Source organism: Malurus melanocephalus, unplaced genomic scaffold (assembly GCF_030028575.1).
Source record: "Malurus melanocephalus ecotype Western Australia unplaced genomic scaffold, MMel_1.1 scaffold_372, whole genome shotgun sequence".
NCBI classification, from domain to species: domain Eukaryota; kingdom Metazoa; phylum Chordata; class Aves; order Passeriformes; family Maluridae; genus Malurus; species Malurus melanocephalus.
Genome location: NW_026623604.1, coordinates 562,682 through 583,395, shown reverse-complemented (window position 1 = coordinate 583,395; position 20,714 = coordinate 562,682). Strand labels below are relative to the sequence as shown.

Genomic DNA, 20,714 nt, shown 5'->3' with positions numbered 1-20,714 from the left:
CTAGGAATCTTTTTTTTTATTTTAAATCCAGATTAAAAAATGCTAAGATCTAAACAAAMMAAAAAAAAAACMAMMAAAAAAATTAATTGCAAACACTTTCAAATTTCCAAATTTAATTGAAAAAATAATTAAACCAYTTTTGCCAGCCCTTGCAGAGTTAAGTTCAGTGGGTAAAAATATGCCATCGGGAGGAGCCAACTCAGCACATAATTCCAGCATCAGAAACCCAACACCGGGGTATTCAAAGGAACCTGATTTTCTGCATTCAGGCATCACATTTGCAGCAATTTCCCATTTGTTTCCTCATTCCCAATGCAGCTCCTCGCTCCCACACTTTTTCTTGGCAAARTAAGTCCACTTTCTAGTGTTGTCAAGATGGAATCATACAAATTACTGTGGAATAAGCCAAGCAGTGTCATCAGTTTCAGAGAAAGCCGCACGGAGGAGGGGTTTTTTTGGGCACTTTTCAGGGTGGGGAGAAGGAGGAGGAAGAAAACTTTGGAAAAGCACCTGATATTTGCTCTGCTATTGGCACCTGATGTTTACTCACTACAGACCCAGTTCCTGGCAAGGTGACAGTTTCCACTCAGCCCTCACAGGTTTGCAGAACAAAAATCAGTTGTGTAAACACACACASTTCAGCAAAGAGGAAAACGGTGCTGACAAATTAAGTGGTACCTGCAACTGCCGGGAAAAAACATCTTTTCCAATCAGTTTCAAGCCCCTCTTACTTTGAGATGCCCTGGAGGAATTCTGAAGGTGTCCTCTTTCCCAGATTACATCTGTTAGACCTAAAGACTTCAAGATGTTGACGGATCTTTGCTAAATTTCCATGTCAAGAAAGCAATCTGGGTGAGCCTGGGTGAAAATCTTGGAGCCCAGAATTAGTGGAAAGTCAGGAATCTCACAAAGCATTGCAATAATAATGCCATTCTGTACAAAAATCTCCTTCTACCAAAACTACAATCGTGGGAGTCTCCCTGATAAAATCCAGGGCGTTTTTATGTAACTGATTCTTCCTGCAACAAGAACTTGTTGCTGTGGAAATCAGAACACATCAAACCACCTGAATATGACACCACCAGCCAGCAAGGTCTAAGTCTCTGAAAATCAAACATCAAAAATCAARCATCAACAGCTCGAGGTTCATTTGTTTAGTGCTCAGCAGTACTCAGGAGCCCCCGGGCTCTACAATCCGATTTTACCTTTCAAATTCAAGCAGGAAAAAAACTAATCTCCTGGATCATTTAGGGATCCACAGCAAGGTTTCCCATTTGGTTTCTAATCCTCTACATTCACCAAAACAYGGGATTTTGTAATTTTCAGCTCTGTGGACACTTTTCCAGCAGCTCTTGACTGAGGGCCCATCRGCTGCTCTCCCTCAACTGCACAGTTTGGAACAAAAAGGAGTTTCACACCATCCATTAYCCCACTTCAGGAACGCTGCAAACCCGCAGCCGGCATGCCGGCTTTTTTWAATTATCCAAGGCAACAAGGCAGAGGGGTGTCAGATGGCTCCTAATCAAAACAGTCCAAAGAAATATTCCTAAACAACATGAACTCTTCCAAGTCCCAGATTTGTCAGCAAACACAGGGATTTTAAACAATTTAAACAACTACCCACATCATCCCCATCTCATGGACACCCCAGTTCCTTCCCCCTCTGCTCTCAGGATGGWGGGGACCTGTGGATGTGCATCCTTCATCTCCTGACCTGGGCAGATCACATCAAATCATCCTCCTGTACAAAACCACTTTTGGCAAGGATGGGAATGCAATCCCTGTGTCACCCCAGGTCTCTGCCTGCAATTACCATCCCATGGAGCTCGATCTTGATTCCTTCATCGCCCCTGATGAACACCACGGGCGCAGCCAAATCAGCCCAATCTTTATTCAAGATCACAGCATGAAGGTTGCTGACTCCTGATGCCAGGGAGGAGCCACTGGAGCTCTCTAAAGATAAACTCAGCACGTGTCAGTGACTAAGAACAGACACTTGCAGCTCCCCCACATCCTGCACATCCTCCTCCACTCAGTGACAAACACTCAAATAGGGACAAGCCCCATTGGTGCAGAGGAGAAAGAGGAGRACATCACTTTTTCCTTTCCTTTGTGCCCTGGGAGTTTCACTGTTAARCCACATTTCACGGATTTTTGCTTCCTGGTGCTAAAGGGCACGGCCTGATCTCCCTCTTAAACATGGCCCGCAGGAGTTTAGATCTTAATGACAGGGACAAAATGCACATTTAAGACTCTGCTGCCACAAATGGGCCCAGAGAGGGCTGAATGCCTTGAGCTGCGGGAGCAGGGAGCCAGCAAGGGCTGGGCTGGAGCCAAGGCAGCCAGGGACGGCTCCTCCAGTAATGCTGGGGTATTATGTTAGAGCAGYTGAAGGAAAATGAACCTCTTCCAACTGGAGAGCAGCAAAACATCAGGTTTTGTCTCTCCTCCCATATTTGAGAAAGGGATTACAGYGCTGAGTCTTCACTCTAAAGCTGTCTCATGTGGAGTAACAGAAAATAAATTCAGATTTCTATCAGCTCTTCTTGGAAAAGAGCTGAACCTTTTCCTCAGATTTTCCTTCAAATAATCAGAGTTAGAAAGGACRTGAGGGAATGGCTGGAGCTGTGTCAGGGAGCTTTAGGCTGGATATTGGGAAAGGTTCTAACCCCAGAGGTTGGTGAGGCACTGCCCAGGCTCCCCAGGGAATGGGCACAGCCCCAAGGCTGCCACGGTTCAGGGAGGGTTTGGACAGTGCTCTCAGGGACAGGATGGGATTGTTGGGGTGTCTGTGCAGGGCCAGGGGCTGGACTTGATGGTTCTCATGGGTCCCTTCCAACTCAGGATATTCTCTGATTCTCTGCAGTTTTCTGACTCAAGTTCTGCCTCAAAACTTTGCATCTGATGAAGATGTCCCTGCTCCTTGCAGGGGTGTTGGACCAGATGAACTTTGGAGGTCACTTGCAACCCAAATCATTCTGTGGTTCTACAAAACTTTGTCCGGAAAACAGATTCTGAAAAAAAAGCTGGATGCAAGAACTGTCTGCCTTATAATCCTCATCCCCTCCCCAATTAATTTTCAAGACATTCATCACAGGAAGAGCCCAGCGCCTGTGGGATCCCTCTGGGAAGCCCAAGGCCATGTTTTAGCAGAAGGAGAGCTCAAGCACATAAATCTCCCACAGAGGCTGACTTCAGCTCCAAACACAAATGTGCACTGGGAGATCTGGCAAAACGAATTTAGGGCACTTGGTAACTCATATTTACCTTTATTTGCATTGAGGCTACCTAAAAACTGAGTATGAAATGTTCCACTGAGCAAAGACAGAATTTATCTCCTTCCTCAATGCTCCATCCATGGAAATAATCTCTCATGTTATTAAACACACACAATGAAAATGCTCCTGCTCTTCTAATGGAAAACAAAAAATCTCTTTTAAGGTCAACTAGATAACTTCTAACRTATTATTTTTGCTACTAAGCCCACAAATGAGCTTTTCCTAACATTTCCCCCAGAAACACAAAGGTTTTCCCCAGTTTTCCACAAGCCTCTATGATCTGTGCCCAGGCCTGGGATATTTGCAGCGCTTGCATAGGACTCCACGTCTGCTGGATCCATCAGGCAGCCTTGACATCACTCCCCGGCACAGCATTTCAGCAGAGTTTAAACAAAGGCCCTGAAAAACCTGCCAAAAACATCACATAATCCACACGCTATGTCTATTCCTGAAAAAAAAAATGGAATCAGGGTTTTACTGTAAATGAAACAATGATCTGCAGAGTCTGGCCAAAATCCTACATTGCAGTTTGCTGTTTCAACAAATGCTGCTCTAGATGGTTTAATAAAGCAAAAACATATTGAATGGGGTTGGTGGTATCTAAGAAAAAGCAAATCCATCGCAGATCATCATCTCCTCCCAGATTCCTTCCAAAAACCTCTGTATTAGCTTCATTTGATAGGGATAYAAATCTCATTACCCAGAGGGAGGATAGTTGTGCTGGTGGTGCAGCAGAGAAATTCCTCCAGTTGTCCTTAGACATCCCAACACAAACCAAGCAGCTCACAAGAATCCGGGCCAGATTTCCCTTCAGAGTGGGAGAAGACCTTAGTTTGGCCTAAGTTTTTAATTTCAGCCAGACTGGCAGAGCSCCTGCTGCCCTTGGAGGCCACATCCCCACCAGAGCCATGCCAGAGCATCCTCTCTTGGCTGCTCTCAGATGCCAACCCAGCTCCAGTGGGATTTTTTCCTTCTCTTTGCCATGTCAAATCTTTGACTGAGCCAATCCAACGAGTCATTTGAGTATAAAAATCAAGCCGAAAGTTCCCCTAAGACAAGGAAGTACCAGATCACAATTTCTTCCATCCCTCGTCATGCTTAGGACGGTCCCACCGAGCATCCGGTGACTGCAGGAAAGGAAGTTCAACGCTTTCTCAACTCATGTTACTTTTATTCTGAGATGATATTTCAGTTCTTAGTGTCTAATGCCAAGATCTGGAGAGAGGATTAACAACTTTTTCAAGCCAATTCATAGTTTTAGCAACAATGGCAAAAGCAAAACTGTTCAGTTACCACAAAAAAGAAAAAAGTAATAAAAATAATGACCCAAATGAGACAAAATATAAAGTGTCAAATGTTTCAACCAGTATTTTTGGTCTCTGGCTGAGAAGAATTCATTACACTTAATGTGGAGAGTTCTAAGTAGCCAACTAATGAACAAAGAGTGGTGGTGGCTGCTCTTTGTAATGATGTTTCATCTGTTTGAACCCTTTGGTTCTCCCTTTGGGTCAAATCTGAAAAAGCAACAGCATCTGCTGAGGTTTGCAAAGAGAAACGTGGYATTTCAGAAAGGGAAATTAAGTCTGAAAATGAGATTATTGGCTTTATTTCAGCTGATTTTCATGGGTCTGTTGAAAGGTTTACACTTGGAGGCAGCCCATGTCTCCCATTGCATGGATAAATTACCACCTAAATGCAACTGAAGGGTCAAACAACACCACTTACCCAAACTCAGTGATGCATGTCACAAAATCACCTTGTCCTGATCTAATCAACAAGTATTTTATGTTCTTGACAGTCATTTAATTTGTAAAAGATGAACAGAAATCCATCACTTTCCTCAGCTGCCTCAGATCCTAGCATTGGTTTGTTTGGTTTTTTTTTTCCCAAATGGTGAAATATAAACATATTTACCTTGTTGACACTGCCTGGGGGTGCTGTTCCAGCCCATGGTGTTAAGGCAKTGTCAGATTGACATGGCTCAGCCAATGCCTCATTTCACATAATCACATGTGAAAACCACCCAGTGACCTCCCCACGTGCAGATGTTGCAGAAGGGTTTGTTTGCAAAGGCAAAGACCCAAAGCCTGGAACTTCTTCAGATCTTTAAGTTGCTCTCTTACTCAAAGCTTTTTTAAAAAACAATTACTTAACTGACTTGGCTGCATTTAACAGGGTAAAATCAACAATATTCTCCTCCCAACTCATATTTTYCTTCTGTTTATTTCTGCAATCTCCAAGGCCAAGATGCAAAGAGCATCCAGCTGCTCAGACCATATTTTACAGAAGCCTTCCCCTCCCTAAATTCGAGGCATTAATGAAGTGCTATGAAAACCCCTGAGAGCCAATTCTGAAGTTCTTTAGGTAGGGAGATAACACAACTGTTATTTAATGCAGGGAGTGGGAAGAGCACCACGTGTACACAAAAGGATGAGTCGCCTTCTGATTCTACCACAAAATCAGAACAAATTCACCCTCCAGAACATCCCGGGACTACAAAAGGGTAAAAATAACTGTTGCTACAATCAACTGCAAGAAAAACATTTCAGTTCCAAGAGGTTGAGTGCATTTCAAGTAAGGTGAGACAGCAAGGGGAGCTTCTGGCCACCTCAATCCATGTCAGGAGGTGCTGGAGCTCAGCTCTTGAAGGCTGAAGGCCAGCAGAACAAGTTGGCTCATTCAGGACTTTTCTCATGAAAAGAAAAGCCACAGCTTCATAACCTGGTTGGGCTGACAGAGCAGGTCTCCTAAGAATTTCTTTAGTGTTTTTGCATTGATTGACAGAGCTGGACACGGCCCGGGCCAGCTACAAACCCTTCCCAAGGGACACCGGCATGGTGTAGCTCTCAGAGGACATGGTATGAGCTCCCCAAMATTAGAGGATCAACAGATGCACCAGAAAGCTCCATAACAGGCCCAAAAATAGGGACTGGAGGGATGAGATGGGCTCCCACCACCTCGAAACCAACCACTGTGGATGCTGGAAGGGAACACCAGATAAAAACACGGCGAGAAAGCTCAGGACCTCCTGCAGCCAGCACRGAACCACAGCATGGGGCTGATGGTCCTACCACTGAGTTCCTCAGACAGAATTTGGGACAAATTTGAGGAACACTAGGGGAGGCTGAGGGAGCTGAGGGCTGGCCATTGAAGAAACTCAGTCCCTTGAAGAAGCTCAGGAYAGCAGGTTTGCTTTGCACCCAGACCAGCTCTGCAGCCTTTCACATTTAACCACACAAACAGCATTTTCAGTCAATGAAACCTGAAGGTGAAGAGTAGAGGCAAAAGCCCTACATGACAAACCTCATTTTAAAAGTTCCTGTACCTTTTCCCTGGCAAACCTGAACAGCCCATAGGAATGGAAGCACAGGAGGATTGCTCTTTGGTGAAACTGGAGATGAAYTGCACGTGTTTTGTGTCGTGGTTTTGTGTTGTAGGCTCGTTAGGCGGGAACGTTTCAGGGGGAAAAGCAGAGCCTTACCTCCAGCAGCTCAGACACAATGGGAAGGATTTCAGGGTTACAGATATCAATGGAGTCATCTCGGTAGGTCTTCTTTTTGTAGCGGATGTTYCCCAGGTGCAGGATCGCTGACAGCAGAGAGAAAATCCTAAATAGAGAGAATTTATTTTCATTCGGTTGTCTTTTCATGAAGTGAATGAAAAATCAAATTTCCCCCCTCAAGGGCCATCTCCCTCTTCAGCTCATTCCTCTAATTTTCAATCCAAAGCATCCACTTTGCCTCATGTCAAAAAGATTTTCACTTAGTCAACTCCCAAACTTGTATCCTTACTTATCCTTGAAAATTCTTTAACACATCAAACCCACGGTTACAAAATGACAGCCCATGTTGTCATTGAAAAATAGAAATCCTCCAATCCTCAATCTTGGTCTCCAGATTGAAYATTTATCATGCAATTGCCTAAATTAAGGGGCAGAGTGAGTTTGGTCATGCAGGTGATCCCTCTTGGTTCCCTGGCACACAGGGGGACTTGTCACCTTCTCAGATCTATTCCCAGCMAGGAATTATACCAAAGACTACACAAAACAGCATAAATGGTTTTCTAGTTTTTAAGCAACAGAGACAAAGAAAAAAATGTTACACTTCAACAAATTTATCCAACCAGGTTTTCTGTTTTGGAGGGAATTTGGTAATTTTTAAGTTATCTCCCCTCTAAATAAATAGGATCAGAGACCCAGAGAATATCCTGAGTTGAAAGGGACCCACAAGGTTCATCAAGCCAAGCTCCCRAGCCATGGTTGACTTCAGCTATAAATCCTGTTCCTATTTCTACACTCCCTTGGGAGCTAAAAGTGATTAAACCCAAATTTGACTCCTTGCTATGCCACCAGCTTTCCTGGACAGCACACCTTCACCTCTGCAAGCCCTCCCTTATCCCCAAAGCAGGGATATTGACTCATTATTGTGAATTACAGGATGCAACAATAAAAATTTCTCTTCTCTGCTTCCACAAAGSTGAAACCACGTTTTGCTATAAAGAAATTATTTTTATAAGTATAGTAGTATTTAAAACATCCTTCCTATATCTCAGCTGAAGGTGGTTCTTTATTTGTGCTGCAGTTGTACAACGCCAAGCAAAATAAATCTGCTCGTGTAGTGAAGAATCCACTTTATTTTTGAYAAGCAAAATGCACCAGGAGCAACTTGTGTGCCAAGAAAAATCATTGCACAGAAAATCAGAAGTGTGAATTTACTGTACCACCCGACTCTGCTCAGTCCTGACACTTCCTGATTGCTTTGCTCGGGCAATTAAACCCCTCAACAGGCTTTAGACAAACCTCATCCCGAAACCTGATAAAGCAGCCTCTGACACAGAACSTATTCACACAACTTTGGATCCTTGGGTTTATCCATGTGTGTGGGAAAGATAGAGAAAAAGCAGTTTTAATTTCATAATTGATTTGTTACAAGTGAAGGATAAATGATGAGCTTCCAAAAATTCTCTGTTGGGTGTAAATATCTTTTCAATGTAATTTTCAATGTCAAATTCTTCCCAACCTACTCWGGCCTTTCAAGCCAAAAATCAACACAGGATGGATTATTTTGTGGGTATGGTTAGAGATGACCCTTCATGAACCCTGTCATTCCAGTGGTGCTGTAACTCAGATGAAGTCCAGTTTTGGAACCAGCAATTCCAGTGATTTGGTAAAAGAGGCCAGCTGGAAATGAGTCTACAGACCTGGAATTGCACCCAAAGGGTTAAGTTTGATGAGTGGTAATGAGGGTTTCTGATTAAACCAGGCTCTGGATTCATGGCATGCAGAGTGAGGTGTGATTATTCATGAACACTTGAGAAATACTTCAAGATGTCAACTCCTGCCAACGCTCCATTAGCATGAAGAGCATCRTTAAGTGCAGCAACGATCACRGAATCATGGAATGGTTTGGGTTGSAAGGGATCTTAAACTCATCTGGCTCTGGGCAGGGACAGCTTCCACTATCCCAGGCTGCTCCAAGCCCYRTCCAACYAGGCTTTAAAAATTCCAGGGATGGAGGTGGCTCCAGCTTCYCTGGACAATGTCCCTTCAATGGAGCTGGCATTAACCATGAAAATCTCCAGGCTGTTAACATGGAAAATGAACTCACTGTCTGCGTGTCTTGGGCAGAAACCCCACCATCTCCATGGCGAGCTGCAGCCGCTCAAAGTCGTGCTTCAGGTCCTCCCCTTCCACGGAGAAACAATCCTGGGGGATCAAACACACAGAGGAAGCASCGACACAAATTAACACCAGACCAGCGCTCAGTAAATATCCCTGAGTGATCTCCAGGTCTCGTGTCAGTAACATGTCCAACCTGGCATTGGAAAAGTAACTCTTTTGGCTAATTTTTCCTGGAGATACATCTTTGTTCCCCAGGTTTAAACCAGCACTCTGTAAATATCCCTGAGTGATCTCCAGGATCGTGTCAGCAACATTTCCAACCTGGCACTGGAAAAGTAACTTTTTTTGGCTAATTTTTCCTGGAGATACATCTTTGTTCCCCAGGTTTAACCTCTAAGGAAAGAGGTGAGTCACCCCATTGCAACAGTATGTGACAGCTGGTCAGTGTGAGACAGCTGACACAAAAACGGGGAGGGAAATAACAAGATGAAATTTGTTCCACAGTTACAGGCAGTTTACGTTCAGTCCTGGTCCATTAGAAGTTCTTATAACGAAGGAGGGAATTTCAATTTATAAATAGAATTCAGATAACTTCATGTAAATGATCAGTGCATTCAATCCTGTGTGGGAAAGGCAAAGCTTTAAAAATATTTTTCAGTAACTTTATTTGAACTGCCAAGAAGCTATTCCAGTATTGGGAGAATTTGAAATCCAGGATATTTTATACTTCTTGGAGGCTCATGTGCCTGAACAGTTGAGTTTTAACTTGATACCAGTCACTGACATGTTCACAAAAATCCAGTGACATTCCAGATGCAACCAATGTTGTCCTGCACCAATATTTAGGGAACAGAAATGCTTTTTAAATGACTATATAAACCATTAATGCCAAATTCCTTCTGCTTTGGCTCACTGTAGGTCTCCCATGGACTATTTATTTTTCTCTCTGGTTTCCTAGCCTATATTTAATATTTTACCTGTTGCCCTATAAAGAATCAAATTAGTTTATTGTGTATTACACAATATAGTGTTATTTTAAACCTCAGAATATTTTATTAACACTTAAATTGAGGCTTTCTACAAGTAATTAGAGACTTTCCACAAGTTAATCCAAGTGGAAGTAAATATAAATAAAAAAATGTATAAAATTCTAAAAAAAGTCTATTAAAATAATACAAATAAAAATTGTAGCTGCAGTTGGAATTAATTAAGCAGCTGAATGCACATAGTTTATTTTGACCATTTCCTGTAAATCAAATTTCCCATATAAGCAAATGTGCAGAAAATTTTGCACAAATCATTGGGMAAGTCGGGATTAAACAGGGTTATGTGAATCATTGGAAAGCCACTTGTACTCACCGATAGTACACAAAATTAATCAAAAATACATATTACACAGAATGAAGTCATTTTATAGTATCAGCTTTGTGTTTTGCAGCATTTAAAGCCTCCGTATGCACTGATAYAACTGTATCAGTGAAGTTCTTCATCCCACTCCAGTGCATCATTACAGCYACAGCTGTTACTAAGGTGGAAAATCCTTATTTAAGATCCTTAATCATATATTATTTATATATTTAAGCTATAATATTATTATTTATTATATTGTTTATATATTTAAAATATTTATTTCTACAKAGGAGATTCACACACAGCTGCACTAAAAGCCAGAGAAGTGCAATTGGATAAGAAAATCGAAATTTTTTTATCAATTGTCCTCAGGGACAAGTTAATGCTCCATGGGCAAAGTGAATTTGGAGCTGTTGAACAGTAAAACCATTTAAACCCACGCACAGCATCGATGAAGGCGGGCTTGAAATTCCAGGAGCCAACACCAGCCTGTYTTAGGAAAGGGCATTTTTCACCTCCTGTTAGGAGGCGCTGGGGAATGACCCCATTCCAGAGCTGTCCCATGGAACACAACAACATCTCCACCGAGAGCAGGGACACCACAGGCACCAGCACTGATTATTTACACCACAAAACCTTGGGGTAAGGCCTTGTCCCTCCGGAACTCCAACCTTGGGGCCACTGGAGAACCTCCCTACATTGTTCCAGTGGGATCTGGACTCGGCGGGACAACACCACACCCACAAATCCTGCAAATATGCCAGCTTTAAAGCTTTTTTTAAAAGTACCAAACGGTGCTTTTAGTGGTTCTGCACATTCCAGGAGACATTGGCATTTTCTGGCATCACTCCTCCAAAATTAAGTCACGAATCAACAGCAAAATACCCCCGGACAACACCGAAGTAGCACAATCCACGCCGAAGGCAATTTAATTAAYGATTTACATAACAATTGCCCAACTCATTAATCCGCATGGAAAGGCTTTTAGCAAATTCTCTACTTAAAAGCGGATGCTTTCTGCAGTGTTCCAGCACGGGACCGCTTCCTAATGGATGATAAATGGAGGATAATTACAAAAAAAGGAGTTTCCCTGATATTGGAGCAGACAAGCATCACGAAGTCCATCCCCACGGACCTCACTTGCCGTTAATATCCTGCCAGAGCAATTAGTTTCCCAGCAAAAGTGAGTCCCCCGCTTCCTATGGCCACATCGAAGCAATCTATGGATTTCCATGGAAAATTTAAAGAGGATAAACAGTTTCTTTATAAACCAGGCATCTGCAGCAGGTTGAGTCCATGGATACAGGGAGAAGTCCAGGGTTGGGTTAAGAGCAAATCATCAACTGGAGCAAAGATGCAATTTACCATAAGATATCATGGAAAAAGATCCCAAATAAAATTATCCCAAATAAGTCAGCAGCTAAACAGCCAAATGGTAACAACACAGGGTTTTSCTGTGCAGAATAAGGACACGGACATGACAACCCCCAGGCTGGCAGGGTGTTCTTGGTCATCCAGGAGAAGATACCAAACTTCGGGGTTGCTTTAATTTTAATTCCTTCAGCAAATTGTMCCAACCCATTCTTAAAGCAATTAAGGGCTTTCCAACTCATAATGGGTATTAAGGTCTACAAGAGCATCTGCTCACTCCCTGCTCCTGCAGGACCCCTAAGGATGCTGATGGATTAAGGATGCCAATCCAATATTCAGTATTTTTAACTTTGTGAGGGAAATTCCCTCCTCCCCCGCTATGGATTTTGCAGGGAAATGTTGCTGTTAAGACGTTTGTTTAGCCCCAGCGAATCCCAGCTCCTTCCCAGATCACCTCTTACTTTTCCAGAAGCATCAGCGAGCCTTTGGCAACCACCAAGCACATGGCAAAACCAGCAGGAAGGACATGCAGCTGATCCCAAACATGCTTCCACATGCAGGGCACACCCACGGGGAGCACCGGGACACGCAGACACCCAGAGCACRTCGGTGGCGCACGAGCAGCCGGGCGAGGGGGAGAAGCTTCACCGTTCCCTTTTTTGGGRCGATCCATTTGGAAAGGATGATCATGCCAGCAGAAGTATTTTAAGAGAGGGAATTGTTTTTGCACTCTGAACAATATCAGGATTTGATTTTCTCACAGATGGCTGGGGGGGATGTTTTTGGGGTTGTCTGTTTTTTCCTGGAAGCTGGGAGCAGATACACCACTACAACCAGCAAGAACTGATGCATCTCTTGAGGCTTCAAGAGATTTACTGTTTTACTGGAATGGRATTTACATTTTCATATTGCTGCCAATTCACAATTTCCATAAATTATCACGTATTCCATCAGGAAGGAATGAAAACCCCCTTAGTTTGCCCAAACTGAGATGACCATCTCCAACTGCTGAAGAAGCTTTCCAGATGGAAGGAACCAAAAAAAGGGCAGGGGAAAAACATCTGTACTGTCACAAGCAACACCACTGCAGGGTGAAGGGGGTTAATGGGTTAAACTTCATTGGGTTTGGTTTTCTTGGTGTCCCTAAAACACTCGAGTGAGAGCAGCCCTGCACCAGCAACACRGAAGAGGTGGGTTCTTGTACTGACCGGCTCCGAGTCATAGCAATAATCATCCCAGCTCTCTCTGAGGGGTTTCTTTGTCATCTGAAAGCAAGGCAGAGCGAGTTAAGTGGTGTTCCCACCCCAAATCACCCCCAYGACTTGCTCCCTAACCAGGAAAAGAATTGGTGTTATTCTGCAGAGTCATTCCCTAGTTTTATTGGTTTGAAGGGAARATTTATGATGCTTTTGCATTCCTAGTGCCAGTTCCTGCTCACAGTGAATCAGCAAGGCCCTCTCATCAATAATCCTAATGGATACTCAAATCCCTTTCTCTCCTTCTCCCGAGTTGGAGAAACMCTTGGTTTACTTGGAGCTGAAGAGTCACTGATGCCAAAATGCCACTGAAGAGCAGATTTGGGTTGTTTCTGCTCTCAGCCTCAGCTCCAGACACACACGAGTGCAGCAAAAGTGAGATTCTTCCAAGCAACACTCCAAAGCTTTTTAGGAATTTGTGTCTTTTCCAATCAGAGATGGAGCTGAGAGAAGTCAAAGCATGTGTCAGTGACCAGTCCCAAGAGGGAGAGAGATGGCATTGGAGTCCCTGAAGTGCTGAAAATAAGGATTTAATCCTGCAAATGACTGACTTCAAACTGGATAAAAGTTAACAACCAGAAAATACTCAGCGAGTTGCAGGGTGTGCAGGGGTGGGTGCACCTGCCACTGGGGGARAGATGGAGAAGTCCCCCATACTCAGGGGACACTTCAAGTAAATTTGCATTTAAAAATAAATGTCAATCTTTATTTCAACCTGCTCCCTGCACTTACAGAGCAGATTTTGCTGAAGTATCTGAATAGATTATTTCTCATCTGCAAAGCAAGCTCCACATTYATTTTGCATAACACAACGTGAGCTGAGGAACCTGGGAGGAGGAAAGGAAAGCCTGACTCAGGACTGAGTCACTCTTCTTCAGGGGCCTGGTGCAGCATTTTATGGCTTCTCTATATGAATATTTAATTTTCAGTAAAACACTTTGGAAGTGGTTCTTTTGCCCTTTAAAAAGGCAGGGGTTTCTCCAGGACACACTTAAGAAGAGACCGCAAATGTTCACGGGTCATTTTACAATTTTCCTCTTAGTTGTTTCTCAAGTTTCTTTTTCCATTTCTCCACTATTTCTTTTTTCTTTTTTTCTCCTTATTTTCCTTTTCTTTTCTCTTGCATGGCAGGGAAAAGCTGCTACTGCACTGTCAGATGGTCTTCATGTGAAAGCATGTCCTGACCACATCTAAAGGTGCTATTTTCCAACAGTTGTCAGTGTCAACTCTAATTCTAATTATTAAAAAATTGTTTAAAGAGCTCCTAAAAACTCCGAGTATCACTACTGTCTATACACTGTGTTCAGGGAAGTCCAGAGTCTGCTTCCCTGCTCCACTGGACTGATCTCAGCAGCCTTCTCCACATTCATCCTAAATGATAACATTCCTACTTGTCCTCCACACTACGTGCTGCTAGATTTCTAATTTTCCTTGAAATATCAATGCTCTTAAACTGCTGTGTAAAAAAAAAAAAAAGGACTGTAATTAAAAGCAATGTTTTCGACTAACAGAAAGCAATGGGATGGCCCAACAAAACSTGGGGATGTGACAAAACATTCCATCTCAGCGCCTTCCCGCTGCAAAACTGCAGCACAGATGGTGCTGGAGATCACAGCACGTTCCCCAAGCAACGCCTGAGGGATGGAGAGCAAAGAGCCTSCAGCCCTCAGAGTGTTCCCCACTTGGGAATATTTCCAAATCCTGCAACGGGTGGGTGGGAATCGTTAATATACAGCGGATTTTGGTGTTGATTGCCTGCTTTAAAAACATCCTTAAAAAGTTCCTGATAATTGAGAGCTGTTCCTGAGTGAAGTTATGTTTTTAAAAAGACTGAAGGTTATTTGGGTTGGGCTGTGGGTCCAAGTTTCTCTCCAGCTTAGGGGTTTTATCACTCTTTATTGCTCCTCATGTTTCAGCGCCAAAAAAATTGCAATCAGCTAAAATCAACGTGTAACTCAACTCCTCTTCCACTTATTCCTTCTCTTTTTTGTCTTTTTCAAGTTCCTATTCTCAGGAGTCACTGGATAACTGCTTAAATACTTGAAGCAAATCACTTTATTATAATACTATCATCATGAAAACTGAGTTTATTTGGCTGTTGGTAACACCTCATCCATCATTAATTCCCAGATTTTCAATGCTTGCTGTGGTTTTAGTTATGTTAGACTTATTCTTTGGTTAAATTCAAACTTTTTCGTGCTAAAAGCCAGCCAGAAGCTACAGAATTAGGACTTCTATTTTATTTTATTTTATTCTTTGGTTAAATTCAAACTTTTTCGTGCTAAAAGCCAGCCAGAAGCTACAGAATTAGGACTTCCTCATGCAAGATGTTATATCCCATATCCCACATTTCCCACTTCTTCTCCCGCTCAGCAGACAGATGTTAATGAGTAAATGACATTTACACAGAGAGCTGAGAAATTCTGACTGTTTCTCCCTCCAGCAACCAAAAACTCAATACATTTAACATATCCCAGGTACAGAAAACACTGATTATTTTCYCTGAAACACTACCAGGTGTTCAGATTGCTAATGCAGAATTATTCCAGTGACGAAAGACTTCTTATAAACCATTAAAATCCACTTTTACTACCCCACACCGTTAAAAACGCCACTTTTACTACTCCACACCTCTTCTTTATTAGCATTAAATACCAGCAGAAGAAAASGCAAGACCATGGATTGTATTCCTGTATAGTATTCCCACCTGGTTGAGGTAATGATATTCCTCCGGCTGCTTCAGGTGAAATGCTGATCTCTCCTCCTCGCTTGCTCCTGCCAGGAGGTAATAAAATACATGGTAGTTCCTGGTGACAAATGAAAAAAAAAAGCAGTTAGACTCGAAAATGAGCAGCAGCACTGAGCAGAGGCACACAGAAACCTCCCAACCTGATTTTCCAGCTCCCAGACTCAGGCCTGACACCGTTTGAGCTGGTCTGTACCTGCTGTGTGGGGATTCAATTAAATMATGGAGAATGAGATCTCTCTTCCTCATCCAAGGACAGCCACTGCCCCAGAATGTATCTGAAGGATTTCTATCTGGGATGATCAGATTTTCCTTCAGAACCATGTGCAGTGCTGACRTATTTCACAGAATCACAGAATCACTGAGGTTGGAAAATCCCTYCCAGAGCATCRAGTCCAACCCGTGCTCGATGCCCACCTTGTCCCCAGCCCAGAGYACTCAGTGCCACCTCCAGGAATTCCTGGGGCACCTCCAGGGATGGGCACTCCAAACCTCCCCGGGCAGCCCCTGCCAAGGCCTGGCCACCCTTTCCATGAAGGAATTCCTCTTGCTGTCCAACCTGACCCTCTCCTGGCACAGTTTRAGGACATCTCCTCTTGTCCTGTCCCTGTTCCCTRTGAGCAGARCCTGACCCCCAGCTGGCTGCACCCTCTTTTGTTAGAATTACAATATGTTTCCTTGTAATGCAGAAATTATAATTTTTAATACCTTATTATCATTAGAAAAGCAACAACTTTGCAGTTGCAGTTCCATGACTGAAAAATCTTCYAAGTTCAAAAAACTCAAATATTCAAAATACCTGAATATCACTAATACTAAACCCACCCCAAGAGACACTCCTCTGTTCAGCTTCCAGACGACTCTAACACAGATTAACACCATTTGTTTYTAAAATTAAAACTGTGCTTTTATGTTGGATGTTTTCCAAGAAGATCCAAGTTTAATCATCTTGCAACACCCAAGAGGACATTTGTCAAGGCTGTAGATGCTCTTTAACTCCAGAAACAGCCCCGGAGCATTCCAGAAAACTCACACATCTGTCTCCAAAGGGAAACACAGCCAGAAGTGCCAAGAGTTGAAAAACAACCAAAGGCAGCAAAATTATTTAAAAGTGGAATAATAATTACTGAGACAGGAGAGGAATATGCAACAAATAATATGCTGCAATTAGGAAAGAACACTTCATGTAAGTTCGTTCACTATATAATTTTGCCTCTTTCTAGAGGTCCCTCTGAAGGCTTCAGTGAACTGCAAAGAAGAACAAAAATACCATGTTCTCTCCCAAAATGACAAATGAAGCAGTTCATAAATTGCACCAGAAKGGAGTGGTACATAATAATCCATATGCCATAAAGACAATGCAAATTAAATGAAATGTGACAATATTGTAGTGGGAGGTTCCCTGCCCACAGTAGGGCTTGGAACAAGATGATCTTTAGGGTCCCTTCCAACCCAAACCATTCTATGATTCCATAATCAAAAACTGTCGATAAAATAATGCAGCTTATTCTCTCCATTAGCAAATTTCTCCTTAAACAACAAAGTATTCAAACATAAATAGCATAATTAATCTTTGCAGCACAGGGTTAGGAGTGTGAAAATCCTGATCCCTCGTGCCAGCTCCATCACGAGCTGGGTGTTTAAGTTATCTGTGGGGTTTAAGTTAAAACCAGGGGTTTAAGTTATCTGTGCCACRTGTAAAAGTTAAATCCGAGCCCTGGGAAATACAGAGGCACCCACCGCTCGTTGTGCTCCTGATAGACCAGCCGTGACTTCTCCAGCAGGTATTTTTCAACGTAAGCTCTGCAAGGAAAAAAATCAAAGTGTCATTCATTGACCTGATACTCAGCTCCAACAAACGTGGCTTTACTGGGGGCTTCAGCCCTGGTACCCACACAAAGAACTTTCAGCCTTGTTTCACTTAGTTATATAAATTTCTTCCTCAGTAGAACAAGCCCAATATTATGTTTGGCTTTTGAGGTTTTTTTGGTTTGATACCAAGCCAACACTAACTTGGATCTGAAAAACATGATCTCAGATGCGTCAGCCTATGGGCAGGAGAAATGTTGACAGCAAGGAAGGAGCTTGGATCCCTATTTCATCCAAAGCCAGCAAAATCCCATTGCCTGCAGCACAGGAGACATGCACAGGGAAACACAGCCACRTGCAAAAGTGTGCAAGATGCCATTTAAGCTGCAGAATCAGTCCCCAAATCCCCACTCCCTCTTTCAGAGGAGCCACTCCTCACCAAAAATTTGGGTTATTAACTTGTGGCTCCAGTAAAAAAAAAAAAAATAAACAATTGCGAAAGCTCCTCATTGCAGTTTACATTTTCTCCTAAGAGCCTCCATAGCGAACATGCTCAATTTACATATWAAATACCTTTTTCAAGTTTGTTGAGCTAAACAAAGCTTCCACAGGTTTTTTTGTTCCAAACAACCCCAAGCAGTAATGASAGGGATTTAGAAGCCAGAGCTCTAAGTGGCACTTTGGATGATGCAGCTGTGCTTTACCAGTGACAGATGCCCAGTGATGTGGCACTGACAGTCAGAGCCACGTAGGAACTGGGAAACCCAACCAACCTTGGGCATGTGGGACAAGGAGGTGCCTCCACACTCCATGCTCCACCGTGGATGGGAAAGCCAGATCTAATTGTTACCTCCAGCACATCATTCTCCCTTCCTTCCACAAAAAATAAAATATAAATCACTTGGGCATGCTGCAGAGGCTTTGTAAAAATTCTGATGGCAGCTCTTGGGAGAGGCACGTGGAGTGGCAAATCCAGCTCCCTGCAGCATGATTGTGCTGGACAGGGGGAGCAAAGGGAGACAAACAGCAAAGCTCTGTTATTCCTGTTTATTCCTGGAAGCTGGGAGCAGTCTATGGATATTTCTCACTCACAGCTTGGTGGGGTTTTTATGTTCCCTTTCTAACCTGAACCCAGCTTTTCCTTCCCAAGCCATGAATCCACTGCAAGGYTGGGGAACATCAGAGCATCCCAGACCCCACTGGTGGGATCCCACTGGATAAYGGCTCAGACACTGCTGTACAAAARCCTGCACMATGTCCACACCCTTGGCATTCATCYCCAYCSCCGTCACGTCTGCTCTTAAGATAAACCACCCCAAAAACCATTCAGATGCAGTAATTAAGGYTGGGAAGGTCTTCTAGAGGTTATCTGGTCACAACCACTATTCCAGTCAGARGAATTTTATTTACTTAYTTATTTTTAAATTTTMAATTGTATTTTAGGAAGTTACTAATTTTTAAATTTTGTCTTTAACTTTTTTTTTTAAATAGATGCAACAATGCTGTTTTGGCAACATGCTCCCTGCCTAGTGCAAAGGTCACAATGAATCCATGTCCCAAGAACAACATCTGCCCCCTCTTGAAACAGGACAGTCAATAGGAAAACCAATTTATGWCTTAAAAAGCTGATGTGTCTAATTTTCTTCTTATTTACCACTGTGAACTATGTCGGTTCAACCTCTAATAGCAAAGAAAAGGAGCTCTAAGAGGACAATCTTGTATAGAACACTGATTTAAGCACAGAGAGCCTGGATTTCACTGTGCTTTGATTAAAACCGCTCCTACTTGTCTCTAAAACCTCTCCTATCTGACTCTTGTGCCATTTCATGGAGTGTGCAGGGTGCTGAAGCTTTTGATCATCCCATGGGGATGGAGCAGGTTGCAAAGCCCTTCCTCCAGGCTTGTCTTATCACGGACCGGGACACCCAAAATTCAGGAAGCCTGAACTGCAGCACTGCTCCCATTCCATCAGTCTGAAAGACCTTCCAAGATTTCATTTGATGGGGTGGGKTTGGGTCCTGCTCAGCCTCTTGCCTGTTCCACCTCTCCARGTGTKGGGTGATTATACTCAGAGGGGTTGYAAGCAAAGATCCAATGCTATTTTCAATCTCTGAAGAGAGGAAAACCCTAATGTGGGGCCGTATATTATGTTACATTAATAAAGCTAATGACATATAGAACACAGGATGGTAATTGATTTGGGTTGTGCTTAAAATCTAGACTAAGATTTTACAAAAACTTTCTTTCCTTGAAAAAAAAATGTGGTCTTTTATGCCACATATACTTCTTGTTTTTAAAATGCTTACATTTTTCTTGAAACATCATTTATTTTTACTGGGGGAGCACTGCAAGCTCCTAGCAGAGTACAGTCCCATCACACTGTGCAACCAAAGACCAAGAAAGCTCATTTTATAAAAAGCAAAGAAAATTCCTCCTGTTTTATGAACTAGAATATACGAATATAATGCTGTTTGCACCTCTCTGCCAAGTAAAAATAGAGGCCACAACCACAGCACTGACACATCATGCCAAGATAATACACAGTTAAGGCRTTTGCTGGATTCTTGTTACCCAGGAGGTATTAAAAAAATGAGTTTTATCCGTTTAACAGAACTGTGCACCAGAATTAAATAAGGGGAAAAAAAGAACATCAGGTTTGACGTAGGATGCAAACCAGYGGGAAGGGACACGGAGTACCCGAGCTCATTGAAAAATTAATGGCAGCTCTTTGTGTGATACTGTTCTGCTGGAAAATAAGAAAGCAAAAAAATTATAAAAGCAATTCTCTGAAATAACAACAAAGTCCCAGCAAGAGGCCTCTTAGACAGCTGCAGAAATTATACAGCCCCTGGAATGCTACTTCTACTCCTCGTTTTTCCAACTGACTCCATTAACCTGGACTAAAAGGGGAGTTAATGAAGCCCTGCTCATTTACAGGTCCTCGGTGATGATCTGATGCCATGGAAATTATCTAAAGCCRGAGAGAAAGCTGGGTTTAGGTAGTTCCATCCCTGCTATGGGCAGGGACACCTCCCACTGTCCCACCTCCCACTGTCCCAGAGTGCTCCAAGCCCCAATGTCCAYCCTGGCCTTRGGCACTGCCAGGGATCCAGGGGCAGCCAYAGCTGCTCTGGGCACCCTGTGCCAGGGCCTCCCCACSCTCCCAGGGAACAATTCCTTCAAAATATTTAACCTAAACCTGTTCTCTTCCACTTCATAGCCATTCCCTGTGTCCTGTCCCTCCATCCCTTGTCCCCAGTCCCTCTCCAGCTCTCCTGGAGCCC

The 20,714-nt window shown here is 43.0% G+C and overlaps 1 protein-coding gene across 10 annotated transcripts in view; it reads right to left on the bottom strand.

Moving 5' to 3' along the window:
- The window catches only part of MYO9A (myosin IXA), a 169,982-nt gene that overhangs the window by 87,618 nt on the left and 61,650 nt on the right, over positions 1-20,714 (bottom strand). For 8 of the 10 annotated variants that reach the window (XM_057378746.1, XM_057378748.1, XM_057378747.1 and 5 more), the window contains exons 4-8: positions 17,362-17,424; positions 15,583-15,682; positions 12,828-12,884; positions 8,885-8,982; positions 6,760-6,886 (exon numbers count right to left, since the gene is read on the bottom strand). In XM_057378746.1, the coding sequence (XP_057234729.1) occupies positions 6,760-6,886; positions 8,885-8,982; positions 12,828-12,884; positions 15,583-15,682; positions 17,362-17,424 (445 nt within the window). The remainder of the gene's footprint in view (positions 1-6,759; positions 6,887-8,884; positions 8,983-12,827; positions 12,885-15,582; positions 15,683-17,361; positions 17,425-20,714) is intronic. The other 2 variants (XM_057378752.1, XM_057378754.1) reach the window with 1 other exon arrangement.